At 31.6% G+C, this 17668-nt stretch overlaps 1 protein-coding gene across 3 annotated transcripts in view; it reads right to left on the bottom strand.

The window, feature by feature from the left end:
* Positions 1–1905: 1905 nt before the first annotated feature.
* Positions 1906–17668, bottom strand: part of LOC129221962 (DCN1-like protein 5) — a 42477-nt gene continuing 26714 nt past the window's right edge. The window contains exons 1-8 of one of the 3 annotated variants that reach the window (XM_054856359.1): positions 16089–16218; positions 13903–13988; positions 12586–12662; positions 11785–11876; positions 10739–10847; positions 8666–8770; positions 5200–5302; positions 1906–2216 (exon numbers count right to left, since the gene is read on the bottom strand). In XM_054856359.1, coding sequence (XP_054712334.1) covers positions 2119–2216; positions 5200–5302; positions 8666–8770; positions 10739–10847; positions 11785–11876; positions 12586–12662; positions 13903–13988; positions 16089–16171 — 753 coding nt within the window. In that variant the 5' untranslated portion in view covers positions 16172–16218 and the 3' untranslated portion in view covers positions 1906–2118. Of the gene's footprint in view, positions 2217–5199; positions 5303–8665; positions 8771–10738; positions 10848–11784; positions 11877–12585; positions 12663–13902; positions 13989–16088; positions 16219–17668 lie in introns of those variants that run through there. The other 2 variants (XM_054856360.1, XM_054856361.1) reach the window with 2 other exon arrangements.

The raw sequence follows: 17668 nt of genomic DNA, 5'->3' as shown, positions 1-17668 counted from the left end.
TTAATGTAATATATTTATTCAATGTGAACATTCAAGTATAAATATATATGTAACTTATTTATGCAGCTGATTTTAATCGAGTTACGTAGAAATTAAATTCTTCATTAAAAATTTCAATTTGTATGCAAGAGTTTTGTTTTTCTTCCATAAACCAAATTTTTTGGCATTTATGCATGTGTGCAAAAGAAAGTGTTCAAAATACAGTGCAATAATTGACTTAAATGCAATGAATTCCAACTTTTTATAGTTACAAATTTATTATATAAAAATATGAACTCAAAAAAAAAGAATAACACAAGTTTTAAAATATAAGTGTTTAATCATCAATTTATTGTTCTTTAATCTATGATTTTAAAAGTATTTATTGTCAAAACATCATATAAAACTTATTTGTAAAAAACATTACAATTTTTTTTTCTTTTTGCACCTAAATATTGCACATTTAATAACATTCCTTTGAGTCATAAATAGAACTGAAATTAGTTGTCTTGGTGGTGTTGTGAATTTCCTTTTGTAACTCTATCAACTGTTACTTAAGGAAGATTTTATGTAATAGTTATTGGCATTTTTTTAAGTAAAATGTTTTTTTAAATGAGCATTTGAGAAAAATATTATTAAATACACATTAATTAAACCTCATTAATAAATATATTTATGCAATATGAATATTGCAGTAAATACGAATTGATTAGAATACCTCACTTTGGCTAAAGCATAGTTTTGGACACTTCAAGACAGTTTTGGACGGTAAAAATCACTAGTCCTGTCCTAAACCAGTTTTGGACAGTCCAAAACCCAACCCTGCTTCAAACACACATAAATCCACATTCAACCAACCTTAAACTGAACCAAAAATAAAAATGATTAAAAATTTAAAAAGCATTGCAATAAATATTTTTCAAATTCTTTTAAGGTGCAGCCATGTATGATACATAACTATTTTAGAGTCTTCCACAATAATTTGCCTCTTTGGATGTCCTTAAAGAAAGCATTTGTATCAAATAGGTATTTCCTGAGTGGAATTTTGGCAAACAAATTACTGGAAACTGGAGGCACAAATCTGTGAACACATATACAGAAGATATTGTTGCTCAGGCCATGTGTTAACCCAAAATAACCTTTTTCTTTGTTTGATGCAACTCTTCCAAAAAATATAATCAGTGGTGTTCCCATAGGGTATACTCAATATACGCCGTATACTCTCAAACATATTTTAGACACATAGCGTATAGCCTCTATCTTCAAAGATTTCCACATCATGTATATTGTATATGATCGCATACACATATTGTGCATTACTGATTACTGGAAGTATACTCTCTCTCTCAAAAAAAAAAAAAAAAAAAAAAAAATGATGGGAACATCACCGATAATAATTGTAATAAAAAATAATGCTAACAAATTTACAAGGAGACAAAGTTTCATATCCAATTTAAGTCAAGAAAATCTTACCCAATCTTTTAATCTCAGTCACAAAGGTAAAATCACAAAGGTAAAATATCTGATTCACATTTATAACTTAGTCTTTCATTTTAATTTTTAAACAAAGAACAGAAAGGTTTGTTATGTTCATATCAAAACAGTTTCTTGGATGGTTAAAAATATTTCAGCCCTTTGCTTAAAAAGCAAAAGATGTAAAAAAGAGTTGAAAGTTTCTGCTTTATGGACAATTTATTATTGTTAGTGAATGTTTAGTAGATCAACACAAAGTACACAGTTCCATTTTAAATTTTGTTTATTCATTAAAAAAAATGGGATGGGAGGAAAAAAATCAACAAATATTAACCATTAAAAACAAAGTAAACAGAAAATTCGCATTTATATTTATATATTTTTAAAAATACATTATGTATAAAAAGTGATTTCAAAACTCAATAACCGAATCAGAAGTTTAAAAAAAAAAAAAAATTGTAGATTTAATGCATTTTGGGTTACAACATGGCCCATGAAAGCTCCCCCCCCCCTCTTGTGGGGCAGGTGCGATGATACGTTTCCGAGTCCTTCTTCAAATGTATCACATGCTCTTTGAGTCGGGAGAACTGTCCACTCTCTCCACACACACTTTACCGCTTCTTCCACAGCACATGCCCAGTGTTTGGCACAAAAGAGCTAACATAATTAATTATAGGTAGAATGACTCGCTTTCAAGCTGTCGTACACATGCCTGCCATTCTTAGTTTTTAACCAATCTACAAATTCGTCTAACAGAACTGGCCCTGTGGGAGAAAAAAAAAAAAAAGAAGTAAGATACAAATTTAACACTAGAATTAAGGGAGGGGTCATTTTGACCCCAATCAAACTTTTTTTGCAAACTACTTCACAGTATTTTCGTAAAAAGTTTAATCTTTCCTTGACTTTTCCTAAATAATCATGCTGTGTAATACTAAAATGTTTTCAAGAAAATTAACTCTTTTAAACCCAAACTAAAGGATTACAACTAAAATTGCGGGTAGGTGCCATTTTGACCCTTTTGAGAAAAAAAGAACTGCAAATACATTTACTGATGCTGAAACAGAGCAGAAACTCAAAAATGTCTCTTAGAACATATCATTTTAAGAACCTGAAGCATTTATAATGTTTTTGTACTTAAAAGGAACCATTAGCCGCTAGCTTCTGAAATGCAACTGAAACAGCGCTGGTTTTTTGAAGAGCATTCTAAACTTTTTTTAAATATTTAATTATGTACCCTGAAAATCTCTGTATTCTTTAAAAAAAACTGCATTTATCATAAATATGTTTATTTTAAACTAATTTTTAAAAATATTTGACATTATGTAGGAAACTATGCAGATTTCTTCTCAGGGGTCAAAATGACGCCCGCCGTATTTCTAGGTATAAAAAGATCGCCGTAATCCTAGTGTTAACAAACAGAGGAACCTCAAAAATCTGAACTAATTGAGGCCGAGCCCTGTTCGGATTTACCAAGTGGCCTACTTTGCCTCTTGATATTAGCTCAATAGCGATCTGAAAATCTTTGTTTTAAGTTAATAATGATGCAATTTTCCCTGATAAAGCATGAGGCTTAATATGCAATCTACGCTATAGTAGTCGGTCTATCATTGTATGTCCTTTCTAATGGGGCTGTTAGAGCCACTATTTTTTGTAGACCTTGTGCAATCTTCTAATATAGCATCCATTCTGTCATGTAGCACCATTATTGGCGTATGCCACCATCATGAGAAATGATGCCCAGTTTCCCCACCAGATGGAGGCACATGGGCTCTATACTATGCGAAACTGAACAAGGAATTTCATTTTGCCAAGAGCACTCCAAGCTAAATGAGTAAACAAGGAATTTTTTACATGCCCACATGGATGCTTTTGATTTTCTGCATCCTGAAAATCCACCAACTGGAGCCACGATCGAACATGTGCCTTTGGGCATAAGAGACCAGAGTCCCACCACTACGCTACTCTATCAGCTTGTTTTGAGGGTGCAAAGTACAGTATAAAGAAATATGAAGCGAGTGTACAAATGCTAATGTTTATATGTAGCAATGTGATGTTAATTTGGAATTGGACTTGACTACATTGAGCAGGTGATGCAACATGTATTATTGAGCCGATTCAGCTCGTTAATGACAATGAAGGATTACCGAACTCAGTTCAACATAAATAGGTAGAGCAGTGTTATGCAGGGTATTCAAGTGTTTGCTTAAAATAGTCCTCATTAAAAAACTAACTTGGTTTTGAAATCATAGTTACTGATCCCCCCCCCCCTACCCCTTTTTTTTAAATATAATTTTTGGCCTTCACAAGCTGTTCGAACAATACGGTATTTCGAATCTCCAGGTTCGGAGTTCTGAGTTTCCACTGTATTTGAGCAAGAGATTAAAATCAATTCTTGTTCAAGACAATATTTAGCTCTAGAATTTGATATAAATTTAAACATTAAACAGCTTCAGAACAGGAAAATAGTATCGCTCAAGAAAACATTATTGCATTTTAGCAGATGAATTTAACTGTTTTCTATTAAATCTTCCATCGTTTTGGAAGCTTTAATAACAATAGTATTAATAATCCAGTGACTTAACAACTCAAACGGATTAATACAAATCATCGATGAAACAAATCAAAAGGAATTTATAAATGCCATGAAGTTTTTAACATAACATGACACATGCAAATCAAATATCTTTACATAGAATGTCAAAATACACACAAGAAGGAGCAAAGTTAGCTATGAAAAGAACTTCCAAATATGATGCAGTTTTTAAAAACTTAAAGCTGCAGTTGATTTCCTAACAAAGGTGGCTTGTTATGGAATCTACGTTCGATTCCTAGGAACTCATATGTGTTGATAGTTATATATCTAATATATTTTACATACAAAAAAAGACATTGTACATACTCGCTGATGTATAATGACTGAGGTTCAATTTCTTTCAGAAAAACCCCCACTTATTAACTATGATCTAAAAAATATACCAGTAATTATTAAGTGTTAAACACACAGCAAAGACACATCATGGTGGTCCACAAACTGTGAATCTGACCCCATTTTACACCTGAAATATCGGATCTCGATAACTAGAAGCTTATGACTCAAATATTCCTTATCTCGAAGTTTTTCCGAAAACTCAAGACTAGTGGAAACTTCCCATAGCTCGAACGATTTAGTTGGTCCCTTGGGACGTTGAGTTATTGAGAGTTGACTGCATCTTCCTTTTTTTTTTTTTTACCCATTTTAAGTTATTTTCTCCTTTAATTAATATACAGTAAACTTCCGATTATTGGCGGTTGGATTATCCGCGGGATCCCTTCACATTTTTTTTTTAAATTGAAACTCATGATTGTGTTGTTGTTCGCTTTTAGATTTTACATATATTTTTTATATTCAATATTAGTAAATGCAATGTAGCAATGTTTTTAGTTACAATTTAAATGAATGTGTGAGTGTCATTAATAGTTTTCTATTGCATACACTAAGTATCGTTTTTTACCTATTACACGGATTATCCGCGGTTTTCGCTTAACCGCGGTAACCGTGCCACCCTATTCCGCAGATAATCAGGAATTGACTGTATAAGAAAAGGGCAAACAAAATTTTGTTAATCACATGATGTTGAAGAAAACATGCAATTTTCGTTTCATAAAAAATTCACAGCAACCTTAACCTAAATAAATTAAATTAGCAAACTGTTAAAACAAAGAAACACGATTTTAGTAGAAATGATAACAATAATTCTATGTACTTACAAGCTCCATCTTCATCATAATTGCTCAGATCTGGCTTAATAGTCTTACTAAATTCTAAAACATTACACCACTGGTCTTTGTTTATTACCTTGTACTTAGATTGCTAGAATAAGATAAGAAAAAAACAGACAATTAGAAAGAAAAAAACCACAAATATTCATTTTTACTTCCTTTTACAAAAATAGGAGTATTGTATTCGAAAAAAAAATTTCACTCAAAAATTGGCCTTAATATCCATTTTGCTCACCCCTGAATGAATGTTCAGTTTTTTTTCAACCGGACCACATGTGGATAAGTGCCTAAGAGCGTATAGACACCCAAAATATCCATTTTGACAATCCCAGAGTTAATTACAACGAGTTTTCTCGTGATGTCCCTAGGTAAGTATGTACGTCGCAGAACTCAAGAACGGTTTGTCCTAGAAAGTTGAAATTTGGTACGTAGACTCCAAGTGGGGTCTAGTTGTGCACCTTCCCCTTTGGTTGCAATCGTGTGTTTCTAAAGGGGTCTTTTGCCCATTTTTGTTGGGAAATCATTGTTAATTTCGATACAAACCCAAGTGGTGCTATAATTTGGTGGACACTTGGCAGTTCTTTGGTCGCCAAGTTTTGTCGCCAACTTGGCGACGAGTTTGTTGATTTTTTTTAAAAATTTGGTTTCATTTCGGCCACTATTGGCGATATTTAGAGAGTTAACTATTAAATCACATTAAAATTGCCAATGATGGGGGAAATAACATTAAGTTGGTGTAAAAGGAAGTCATGTGATGCACACACCAGTTCGTTTGATTTTGAACTTGCAGGAGTAAATTGGCTTGGATAAACACAGCAAAAATAAGTTTAACAAAAATCACAGGACATTATTCACATTTTGTAGAATTTGATATTTTTAAAGCTTTTATCTTCTGAATGTCGTTGCTTGCAAACAAATTGTCACACTATATAAACAGTAACAGCAATACAATAGTTTTAATTAGATATTTTCTATCCTTCATTGCATAGTTTCTGGTTCTACTAATAATATCAGCACATAGTATACATGGAAAGCAATAATTGCTCAAAACATGTAAAAAGTAACAAAAATATGTGAAGTTATCTGAATGTGTACTGTTTAAATATTGCATATGAGGCAGTGAGAAGCAAAGGGATGCAAGTGGCAAAATTAAAAATTTAGAGATAATCAGGGCAAATGGCAGGTGAACCTCTCCTCTGTCTTGGGGCAAGAGATGATACTAGTAGCCCTGGTAGGTGCTGCTGTACAGCATGATTTGGAAAAATATTTCAATGAAAGCCTATTAGGACATTATCTTTAAACGTGTTTTCCTCAAAACTTGAAAATGTCCACCTACATCCCTTTGCCTCTCACTGCCTCATATGTATAGGCAAGTACCCAAAAACTTTTTTCTAAAGCTTTAATAGATCACCTAAAAATTACCTCTAGTTTTTTGCTTAAAATTTCAAACTTTCAATACCTTCAATGTTGAAGGGTTAAGGTTAGAGGTGTTTAATAATGTATGGTTTATTTCTCACCAATTGGCTTGCCCATGTTACAGTTCCACGTTATGATGACTTGGTAATTTACTTGACTATCTTACGATAATTTTGCTCGGGAAAATGTTCTTAAAATTAGAATAGAAAAAACAAAATGGTATTTTTGAAAAATCGCTTTGAGGTACACGCCCCCAACCTACAAACTAATTCTGTGCCAAATTTCATAAAAATCGGCCGAAAGGTCTAGGCGCTATGCGCGCCACAGAGATCCTGACAGAGAGACTTTCAGCTTTATTATCAGTAAAAATTCCTTGATATTTCCTTTTGGTTTTAAACAGTGGAAAGGTTGTTCTGAGAACATCTTGTTAAGAGTCCGACTACACTTCAGGTAATCTTAGCAAATGATTTCTTATAAAAGCAGCAATTTTATTTGCAAACATTTAGGAATAAGTACAGTCGAAGCTTCATATATCGAACTTCCACATATCGAAATTTTCTATATATCAAAATCCCAGCACATTTCTATGTTCATTACATAGAAAAATTGTTTCTAGATATCGAAAAATCTCTATATATCGAAATTTTTTTGAGACATTCGTAGATTTTTTTTTTCCACTTTTAACTTTGTCTCATGAAAACTGAAGGTTACGGGAGAAAAATATGTTCACTAAATTTTGCTACGAAACTCATAAGGAATCTGGGGTTGAGGGGTGTGTAGATAAGGCGTTGTTTCGTTCTGGAGTTCTTAAATTCCCTCAAGTTTATTTCAAATCTTTGTTTTAACCAGTAGCACTGTAAAATCAGTTTCAAGTTATCCCTTTTGTCTGTTGATTATCATTCCTAGTCTTTTTAGCTTTGGTAAAAATCATTCAAGTTAGGTAGAATGATTTTTTACTTTTCTCTCGATTACATTGTCAAAACGAAAATTCCCCCTAATGTTGCGGATCAAGTTGAATTGCCGAAGAATGAAGACGCAAAAGTGTGTAACTTTTGTTAATTTTTTAATTATTAATTTCAATTTAATCCTATGCTCGTATAAATTAGAAATAGGGTTTCATACACAAAAATTAGCTTTATTTTTAATGTTTTAGGAGATTTTTATCATAAAATGAGTTAATTTCCATATATTGAATTTTTTTCCGGCAATTTGCTACTTCGATACATAGAGGTCCGACTATATAGTGCAGCTCTGGTTAGTTGATCTGTGACCTTGACTATGTTTACCAGTTTTAGGGGAGTTTAGTGAAAAATAGACGTGTTATTGGCTCGGATTTTAGTTTGAATAGTAGTTTTGAAAAACTACTAAGAAAGTTTCTCAACTCAACTTAGCGCCAACTACCCCTCCCTATTTTCCTAAACGGAGGTGAACACTGTCAGAGTCGGAGCTCAACTTCTCAGAGTCGCACAATATGTACAGTTGTTGAAGCATTCATCCAATTTCATTAAACAGTTAAACAATGCCAAATACGTATTTACTTCTAACTACGATCAAAACACAATTAAAAAAATCACAGCGAGTACTAATGGCTTTTCAACAAAACTACAAAACAGTGTTCTTCACTTAATCACACACACATTGGTGCACAGTCATAAGACATTTTCTTTTCTTCTGAGCAATGTTTAAAATTTAACTAGGCACTTTTAATGTGAATGAAAATTATTACATTAGTAATAATTTTATGAATATAAAACACAAGTAAAAAAGGAAGGTATATTACTTTGTTATATTAATTACATTATAAAATATAGTAAATAACTTTTTGGTTATTTTTTACACTGAATAAACAAAATTACCATGATTAACATATTTTGTATATTGAAAATACCCTAGTTGAAAAAATAAATATTGAAAATATCAAAATATCGTGATATTTTCAAAATAAATATCGGATATAAAATAACATCCATTTACATGGCTTGTAACAATATGTTCAATCTCTACACTCATTGCAACATCAGTCAAGGAAAGTGCTCACCTCTAGGAACTGGTGAAAGGAGCTATATAAAGGCCATATCCTTCCCAGAAGGAGTTGTAGCATTGCTTTTGCAGTCTCTATGTCCATACTCCTTTGGTCCTTGTCCTGGAAAAATTGAGAAAGTATGCTCTTAGTACAATCACTGAATGACACTGAGAACTGCAACCATACAGTCAACTTTAAACTGGCATTACACGAGACCACCTTGATTCAAACAACTCTTTGCTTTTCCCAAGTAAGGAAACATTAACACCAGGTCAGTCACCTTTTTTTGTTAGGGGGGGGGGGGGGTACTCTTATACAATCTGCTCAGAAACAACCACTCAATATTTTTTTAGCAAGTGGAAAATCAGTTACCAAGTGATAATTTGTTTCAACAAGGCTTATTTCACCTCTTTCTTTTTTATTCATTTTTTTTTAATTCAAAAATTGTTATTTTTAGTTTTCTTTCTTACATAACATTCAGATTCAAAAGTTCTCAACATTTTCTAACATTATTTCAGTTAGGTTTGCCATGTGATGAGACATTCATCTACATTAAAAAAAAAAAAAAAAAAAAAAAAAAAAAAAAAAAAAACGTAAGAAAAATAATGAAGGATTTACTAAGTCCAAAATTGCATATTTGGTAATTTATTTATTGTATAGCATTTGAAAATTATAAATACATAAATGTGCAAGAAAATAAAGGCAAGAGTCCTGTGTCAACAGGTGTTGGATTAAAATTAAAAGGTATGCCCAAGATTTTCCTAATAGCTATATGAGACCATTTTAAAAATTTCATCGCATTTATGAAAAATCAGACCCCTCCCTCCCCTTTTTTTTCTTATGAAACACATGTATGTTTAAAGATTTAAATAAAATACACTGCTACAGCATACCTGTTAACTAGGGGAAAACTCTAAAATAATTTAAGTGCTTTATTGCTAAACACATATACAGTTTGACGACTTCTATTAACTGCACATTATAGTCGTATGTTCCATTTTTCAAAACCTTATTTAAAATTTATTTATTTTTTCTATTACTGAAAAAACATAGCCTATTGCCAATTGAATATGAAAGTTCTTTAATCTAATAAATAATTATCTAAATTATTTATAAAGTACATCCAACAAAAAAGTAATTTGATAACATACAGGCAACATTTGAAACATTTTACGGTTTTGATGGGCAAGCTCACATATTTGTTCTATGAACTTATACTCTAACTAGAACTTCTTTTAAAAAATAAGTTTTTCTTAAAATTAAATACATAAGCTGAAATAACTAATTCATACATGCTAACTTTTGAAAATATACGTATGAATAAAACTTATACAGAAAACCTTAGTGTGGTGTAAAAAGGAATTGCATAGCACAAATTAAAAAAATAAAACCTATATGAAATGTAGAAGAGGTAGTAAATGCCTTATAAAATCTTTATAAATCCAAAGAAAAGATTAGCAAATATTAATAAACAAATTGTCTTGTCTTGAATCAACTAGGATATGACAGAAATGAAACTTTTGAATAGGTATCCCAAAAATACCAGCATGCAAGTTCTCTACTGATTACAGAGGACAAAATATAAGATGGCTGAAAATAATGGTAAATGCAGATTGCTATTGATGTCCATGTGGTAGAGTTAAATACAAAATGAACATGAGTAAGTTTTACAAAAGTGGATGTAATTAAAATTCAAAGTATGTACAAAAATTAGGACTGAAGTGTAAAAGTATAACAGCAGCTAAAATGCATAAAAGTTGGCAGTACGGACAAAAAAAAAAAACATTATTTTCATTACTTCTTTTAAAATAAATATACTGTCCAACCACGGATTGTATGGAATTTTCAAGCGTCCAGATAAGATGAATCTATCTGAATGAGAGGGAAAAGTAAAAGTTTGACGCTTCTATTCAGCTCATTTGAATGAGACTCTGCTTCTGCAAAAGCTAGCATCGCTAAAAAATAATAGATTCGTCCATTTTCGACTGTAAAACCGTTTGTCTTTCCATACAATCCGTGGTCAGAGAGTAAATACAATTTTAATTGGTGAAATTTTAAACAACTCCAAATGAAAATCAAAAGGCTTACCCTTGCAAAATCATACGCATATCGATATATGTTCTTGAAGGTTACAGGATCATTTAAAAGGCTACGAAGATGATCAATTTTACCCCGAATTTTTTCAATACTATCACATCTGGAAAAAAGAAATAATAGCATCATCATGAGCTTTATCCAAGTGAGGCAAATAATACACTAATTGAGTAGTGATGTTTCAAAACTCATTATATCAATTTTAACAAATTTGGGGATGTCAAGTTCAGTTTCAGTGCCTTTATTAAAAAAGCAATACAGATAGACACTTGTTTTCCGCAAGTGTGCTTTATCAAATTAATCAGTTATTTCTGTTATTTTTGATCAGGCTTGGCTGATTTAAATCAATTTGATCTTTTTTAATCACGAATTTAAGTCAAAAATAGAATTTCACTCTCCTAGAACATACATTTTTTAATTTGCTTAGGATGTAATTCAACTTTTATATTATTTATGCAAGGGGAAAAAAACTCAACCTTTTTCTGAAGTAGCAGAAGAAACAATAGAGATTTAATATTTACTTACAGTAAAAGAAACTCGGAACCACACTGGGAAATTGAAAAGGGGTTAAATCAAGTTTTTATGCAATCAGCATACAACTCTGTTCTCTGTTTCAAGTGCTTTTAAGGGTGTCAACTGTTTCGGAGAGTAAAATATTAATTTTGTGTGTTTTTTGTATAGAATCTTCATTATTTTTTAATCTAATTCAAGCAATCCAAGGCATTTCCTGACCAGTTTTTTAACCCCTTTTTTATTAAAAAGAAAAAATTCTTAACCAGAAATTGAGCTATAATTTGAAGAGTGAGCAAAGAAACTACATACATTGGCGGATATCTAAATCATTCATTGATGATATTTTAAATAATCAACAGATATTCTGTGAATGTAGAAAGACCTGCCAATGACCTTTAATGCATAATGGACCTTAGTTAACATAACAATTATATATTTATTATCAGGAAGCACTGATATTTATAACATGGGACAGACTGGAAAACATTTCCATATCATAAATTTCAAGTAAAACTTATCATACTCACTCAACATCTGTAAGACCCCTAAGCCATTCAGATTTTGTAAAAAAGCCCATTTGTTTTGCCTCCATTTTCCAAGCTATGACCAGCATTACTATCTGTAAAACAAGTGTATATCTCTCTTAATAAAAATAAAAGTTTTCAATAATGTTAGGCAGATATTTTTACTGAACAAAATGTAAAAGCAATTCTTTGGTAGCAGTAATAAAAATCATACAATTGAGCTTTCTTTTCCCTCTTAAAAAATAACAAAGAGGGGGAGGGGGAGCTTAAATTGTAAATTTTTCATCCTATTTTCAAAAAAAAAAAAAAAAAAAAGCATGCAATATAAATTCACAAACACAGAATGAAAAGAAATTTTTATGCTTCACACAATAAAATACAGTTTTCTTCTCCCCTATCTAACAAAAAGAAAGAGAAAAAATTACATAGCCTTTTTAAAAAATTTTTTGTAAAAATCATATTTAAAAGAAAATGGCAAACTAACTAAATTTAACGAGCAAGGAATGAAAACAAATTTCAAGCATTCTGGAATCAGATGCATAAAAATGTAATTCAGCACTTGGTAGCAAAACCTTTCATAAAACACTTTTTCACACTCTGATGCTCTCTAATAGATGTTGATAAATTTTCTATACTTATATATTAGAAACCTAATATACTAAATTAAAATACCAAATAAATATTAAAGCACTTGGATGCTCATATGCAAATATTTATATGATTTGAATTAAAACACCAGAAAAACAAAAAAAAAACAATTTTTAAATTAATTGCAGTTTGATGTAAAACGTAGATAGTTCTTACATTTTCAGGTTCCACTCCAATATCCTCACAAAACTTTTCCATTCCTTCTGGACCCAACAGATCAGGATCATTTGCAGCTGCAGATTACATAAATTGAAGAAAAAAAAACCATTTGTTTAGCTAAATGAAGGAAATGATTCAAACCATAATGAAGCCCCCTACTCCGACACTACTGTAAATAACTTGTAGTAACTTCAAATAGAGGTCTCTTAGATTTTAAATGGTATCGTTTATAACAAAATTAACTAAAATGTTTAGAAACTTAATGACTACGTAACTTCTTGAAAGATTACAATTATCATTTATATTCTGATTACCAACAACAAAAGCAAATAACTTTCTTACTAAAAAGATTTAACATTGACCTATTGACTGAATTCTTGTAATGTTAATTCATGTACTAATGTTAATACCAATTTATTACTGAATTTAAGCTTCACCTGGCCAAAAATAGTGTAATTTAGTGTGATAGAATAAAATCCATAACTGATAGAAAATATGCTTTATTACTAATATTTCATACTATCTTTTTAATTTCTGTCTTGTATTATGCATTTATTTATTTTTTTTTAAAGCTGCATACATCTCAAGTACAACAGTTAATATGAGAAATTTCTATACTTTTTGATTCTACAATATTTGAAAAGAACTAACATATACATTTGCACATAAATCAAGAAATTTAGATTTAAAAAAAAACAAGGTTAGAAGTCAGGGGATTGACTTTTATGTGGGGTCGAACTTATAAAAATTTTTCCCACAACAATTTTTGGAAAAAAAACACACACACACACTCAAAAACATGAACATTTCCAGATTTCAGTCTAGCCCTTTTAAACAATCACTAAAGAAAAAAATATTAAAATATTCTGATATAAATTTATATGATACAACTGTGAAATAAAGCTAAATAATCACAGTAACAGACATACTACTCAAAAAATGAGGGAAATGCCAGATTCGTGAATTTTCTCGACAGTTGGTAGCATGAAAATGTTGTGTTTGTCCACTGGTTGGGGTTTTCATTCACTGGGTCAGGGAACTGTTTTTTCCATTTCAACTCCCTCAAAAACTCTGATGCAAAACTATAAAACTTGCCCCCTTTTTTATTTAAATAACTACATCTAAAATGTTCTTATTGTCACATGCTAAATGATACTATGTTTAACAATGCTATAAAGTTTTGAAAATGAAGCTTTTAATTCACTAGTTGGTCTTTCCTACTTGCTATTTATTCACTTTTTTTTGAAGTGCAGAAGTATAAATTGATACTGTTCCTTAAAAAAAAATGAAACAATAACTAATAAGGCAACTTACTAGCATACTCATGAAACAGGGCCACACATTTTTTATGTGAAAAAGAATCTTCCACAATTTCGTGGTTTCTAGTGTTTTTTCTTGTGCTGAAAAGAAAGAAGAGAAATTACATTCACCAATTCATACATAAAAAACAAAAGTAGATTGCCACACATTGAAAGATAAGTGTCTATATTTTAAAAGCACAAAATAGTTTCCAGCTGCAAACAAAAATTGAACAATAAATGATACCCACTTAAAGATATTTGTTCTGAGTTTGAAGAAGAGCTTCTGTGACAAGTCAATGAGAAATAGAATGATTGTTTTGATTTATAAGTGAAGGAAAATGTCATTGTGAAAATGACACATTCATTGGGCAACTGGGTTCTGCAAGGAAATGCAGTGAGAATGACAAGGAGAGTAATATTGAGACCTAATCAAGACGGTTTTGATTAACACAGCATTTCCATGGGACGTAACCCTCGCAAAAAACAAGAGTCTACTGTATAATTAAAGTATGATTAAGAATGGAAAACAAGTTGCAGAAGTCCCAAGTACAAAGTAAGTCATAGTATCAAGCAAAGTACTAACTCCTTTTAGAAGAAGCTTCTTACATCACACATTTTACAATTCCAAATATGTCAGACCAAAACAGCACTTTTTGAACCATGATTTGACCACCAAAAATTTCTAATTAGGCTAAATTTAAATCATTTATTTTTGTGCACAAATAAAAATTCTTTTAGCTTTACAATAAGCCGTGTTTGATCTTCCTAAGATCTGAAATAAATTCACTAATTTTTTTTAAGAAAAAACATCAAAAATGCCAAACCTTACTCATCTGCGGAGCAAAAAAATGGTTATCTCACGAATAAAATCCCCCCGCCCCCTCAAAAAATATAACAGTTTGCGAGTACAGAATATTTGAATTAATCACCTACCAAATTTCATCAAAATCAAAAATGGTGCTGCACAAAAGTTTCTGAAAATTTGTTGATTTCATTTGTAATGACCCATTAATGACAATAACATTGAACCTGACATTATTTTGACAGAACAAAAAACGAAATAAAAGTTACACTATTTTCCCAGTAGTTGGGCTTGCCAGACGTCCCTGTTTGACCGGGACAGTCTTGGTTTTCAGACAAAATCCCAATGTCCTGGCCAGTTTATTTTGTGTCCCGGTAAAAGATAAATTTGATTATAGATGACCAAAAAATTCTTAAAATAAGGAACTGTGAAGGAATATTTGTGATAATTAATTTCTTATTTGAACACTGATGCATTGTGAAATTAATATCGAACTTGCTTGTAAGATTTTTACAACAAGATTAAAACTAAAAAAAAAAACTTTCTTAAAAAGTCCCAGAGAATAAAAAGTATATGCAAATGTTGTTCAACTTTTTAAGTGTCTCTTCTTACTAAAATAACTTGTAAATACATATTAACATGTAGGAAATTTATCTGCTTTTGTCATTTCGAAGTACCACAGTTGTAGGTTCATAATTAGTAACTATTTATTCATAGCATTAAGAATGAACTGCTCGATAAAACACCCTAAAAACCAGTCAGGGCAGTGTATCCTTTTGAACACTCGCGATGATGGGGGGGGGGGGGGCGAGTCCTGGTTGAACATTTCAGAAACCAGGCAAGCCTACCAGTAGTAGAAGTTTCTGCATATGTGAATTTCTTTGCTAATAAAAATAAAGGAAAACATACAATAGAAAGAAAAAAAAATGTGACTTTAAAATGCATTTTTGCAATTACCTTCAAGCATTAAAGTTTTTCTATATTTGATTCCCCCCCCCCCCCCCCCTCCATTATAATTCTTTTTTTATCTTAGCAAGAATGCTGGACACAAAGAACATGCCCACGTTTTAATCGTACGGCCTCTTTTTTGAGTCGTACATTCTTCCTTTTAGGGCACAGATAAATCAATGAATCCTCCATAAGCATGCAATTTACAATAATTAAATTCATGCAATTAAAAATAATCGAGTTGCTCATGCCTACTAAAAAAAAAAACTTATCATTGAGCAACTGATTGTTTCTCAGCAAGATTGGGCGCCTTCAAACAATTCCACAACAAACATTTCCAGGAATAGGTTCGAGAGTGGCAGCGATGACGACATCGCGAAGTTCGGAACGAGTCGTTTTTTATTTCCTTTCCGGCAGACGAGAGAAACGAGAAAAGCGAAAGGGCTAACCTGATTTCGCCCATCAGGTGGAACAACTTCAAGGCCAGGCTTCCGAATATTCGCAAAAGGCAAAAATCGGCGAAAATGCACATCTAAGGCTCGAAGCGGCTGCCAACAGCTGATTTGTGCGACTCCATCGGTTGGTTTGCACGCAAGACCGCGAGCGCGGAAAAGTGCCACTGGCTTTTATTTATAGAAGGCACCTTTTTCCCCACTCGACCTCGCGCTGCAAGGAAGATATCTTTCGTGTAATTGACGTGGATTCGTAATTGCCGTGTTTTCCGGGAGCTTAAAAGAGCGCTCATTTTGAAGGCAACAGAAAAGAAGAGCGCAAATCACAAGGCATCGATGGCGGTATTTGCGAATTGTTGTGCTCTGTATCTCCCTCCCTACCTCCACCACCATAATTCCCATTTTTCAAACTGGCAAAAAAATAAGATATCGATGACGATCATCTGCATATTAATCGACTACCGATGGCAGCTGGATCAAGGTCACCCACACAAATAAACGTATAGCATCCGCTCTCAACATGGAAACGAGAGAACCTGGATTCTCGACCGCGCATGTAAAGTATTCCAACTGAAAGAGAATTGATTTCTAAAAGCCATTATTTGTACAGGGTTCATACACTTTTGTTTAAAAAAAGTTCCCTGACTTTTCCAGGTTTTCCAGGTTGTTTTTTACAAAATTCCAGGTTACTCGCTTCATTCAAAATTTAAGTTTAAATAGTAATATTTTCAAAATAATTAAAATTGTTTAAAGTAGCGATGCAGAAGAACTGAAACTTCTCCCTTTAGATTAAAAAAAGAAAAACTTGTTTTTTTTTTCGTTTGTTTTCTCTGTCAAAATTTTAAGTTTTTTTAAAACATTTTGTTCAAAATTGTCTTAATTTGTTTACTATTTGTTGAAAACAGAGTACTTTCAACTTATTTTAGCGTTTCTTTGATGTCACGCGTAATATTATAGCGTTTTGCTGTAGTCCTGCAGCAACCTTTTAGCATCCGCTTTTGGTTTACAATACTTTTTATTTTCTTATAAGTAGGTTACACGAAACATATTAAGCAAAATGCAATGCTAAATTTCAGTATAAATATGATTAACTTGTTGCATCAATCGGTATACCATGTAATTCATAGTAACAAAAATCAACATCTGCCAATCATAGGCCAATGCCAATAATCTTTTTTTTTTCACATATCAAAGGACGCTTACATTAAAATTTCAAACTTTCTTTTCTAGAAAGTAATAGTTAATTTTCAAAAATTCATAACTTTTTGCACATTTAATGTTATTTTCAATGTTACACATTGATATAAACGTCCAATTCTGTTTCTGGAAGTTTAAGTCTACTTCCATTGTGCAAACGATCAAATATGGCGACAAAGTGAAAAATTTAAAATAATAAGTAGATTTTGGGATTTGTAGTATAAAAGTAGTAATAAATAATTAATAATCCTTAAAACACTACAATAAAAGCAAAATAGTCAGTATTTAGCACATAAGAGTCTAAATCAATTAAAACAAAAAAAAAGTTATGAAGATTAAATTTTGCATTTTTCCAGAAAATAATTACAAATTATACGGAA

This window comes from Uloborus diversus, chromosome 5 (genome assembly GCF_026930045.1).
Source record: "Uloborus diversus isolate 005 chromosome 5, Udiv.v.3.1, whole genome shotgun sequence".
NCBI lineage: Eukaryota > Metazoa > Arthropoda > Arachnida > Araneae > Uloboridae > Uloborus > Uloborus diversus.
This window is presented reverse-complemented; position numbering and strand designations above follow the sequence as displayed.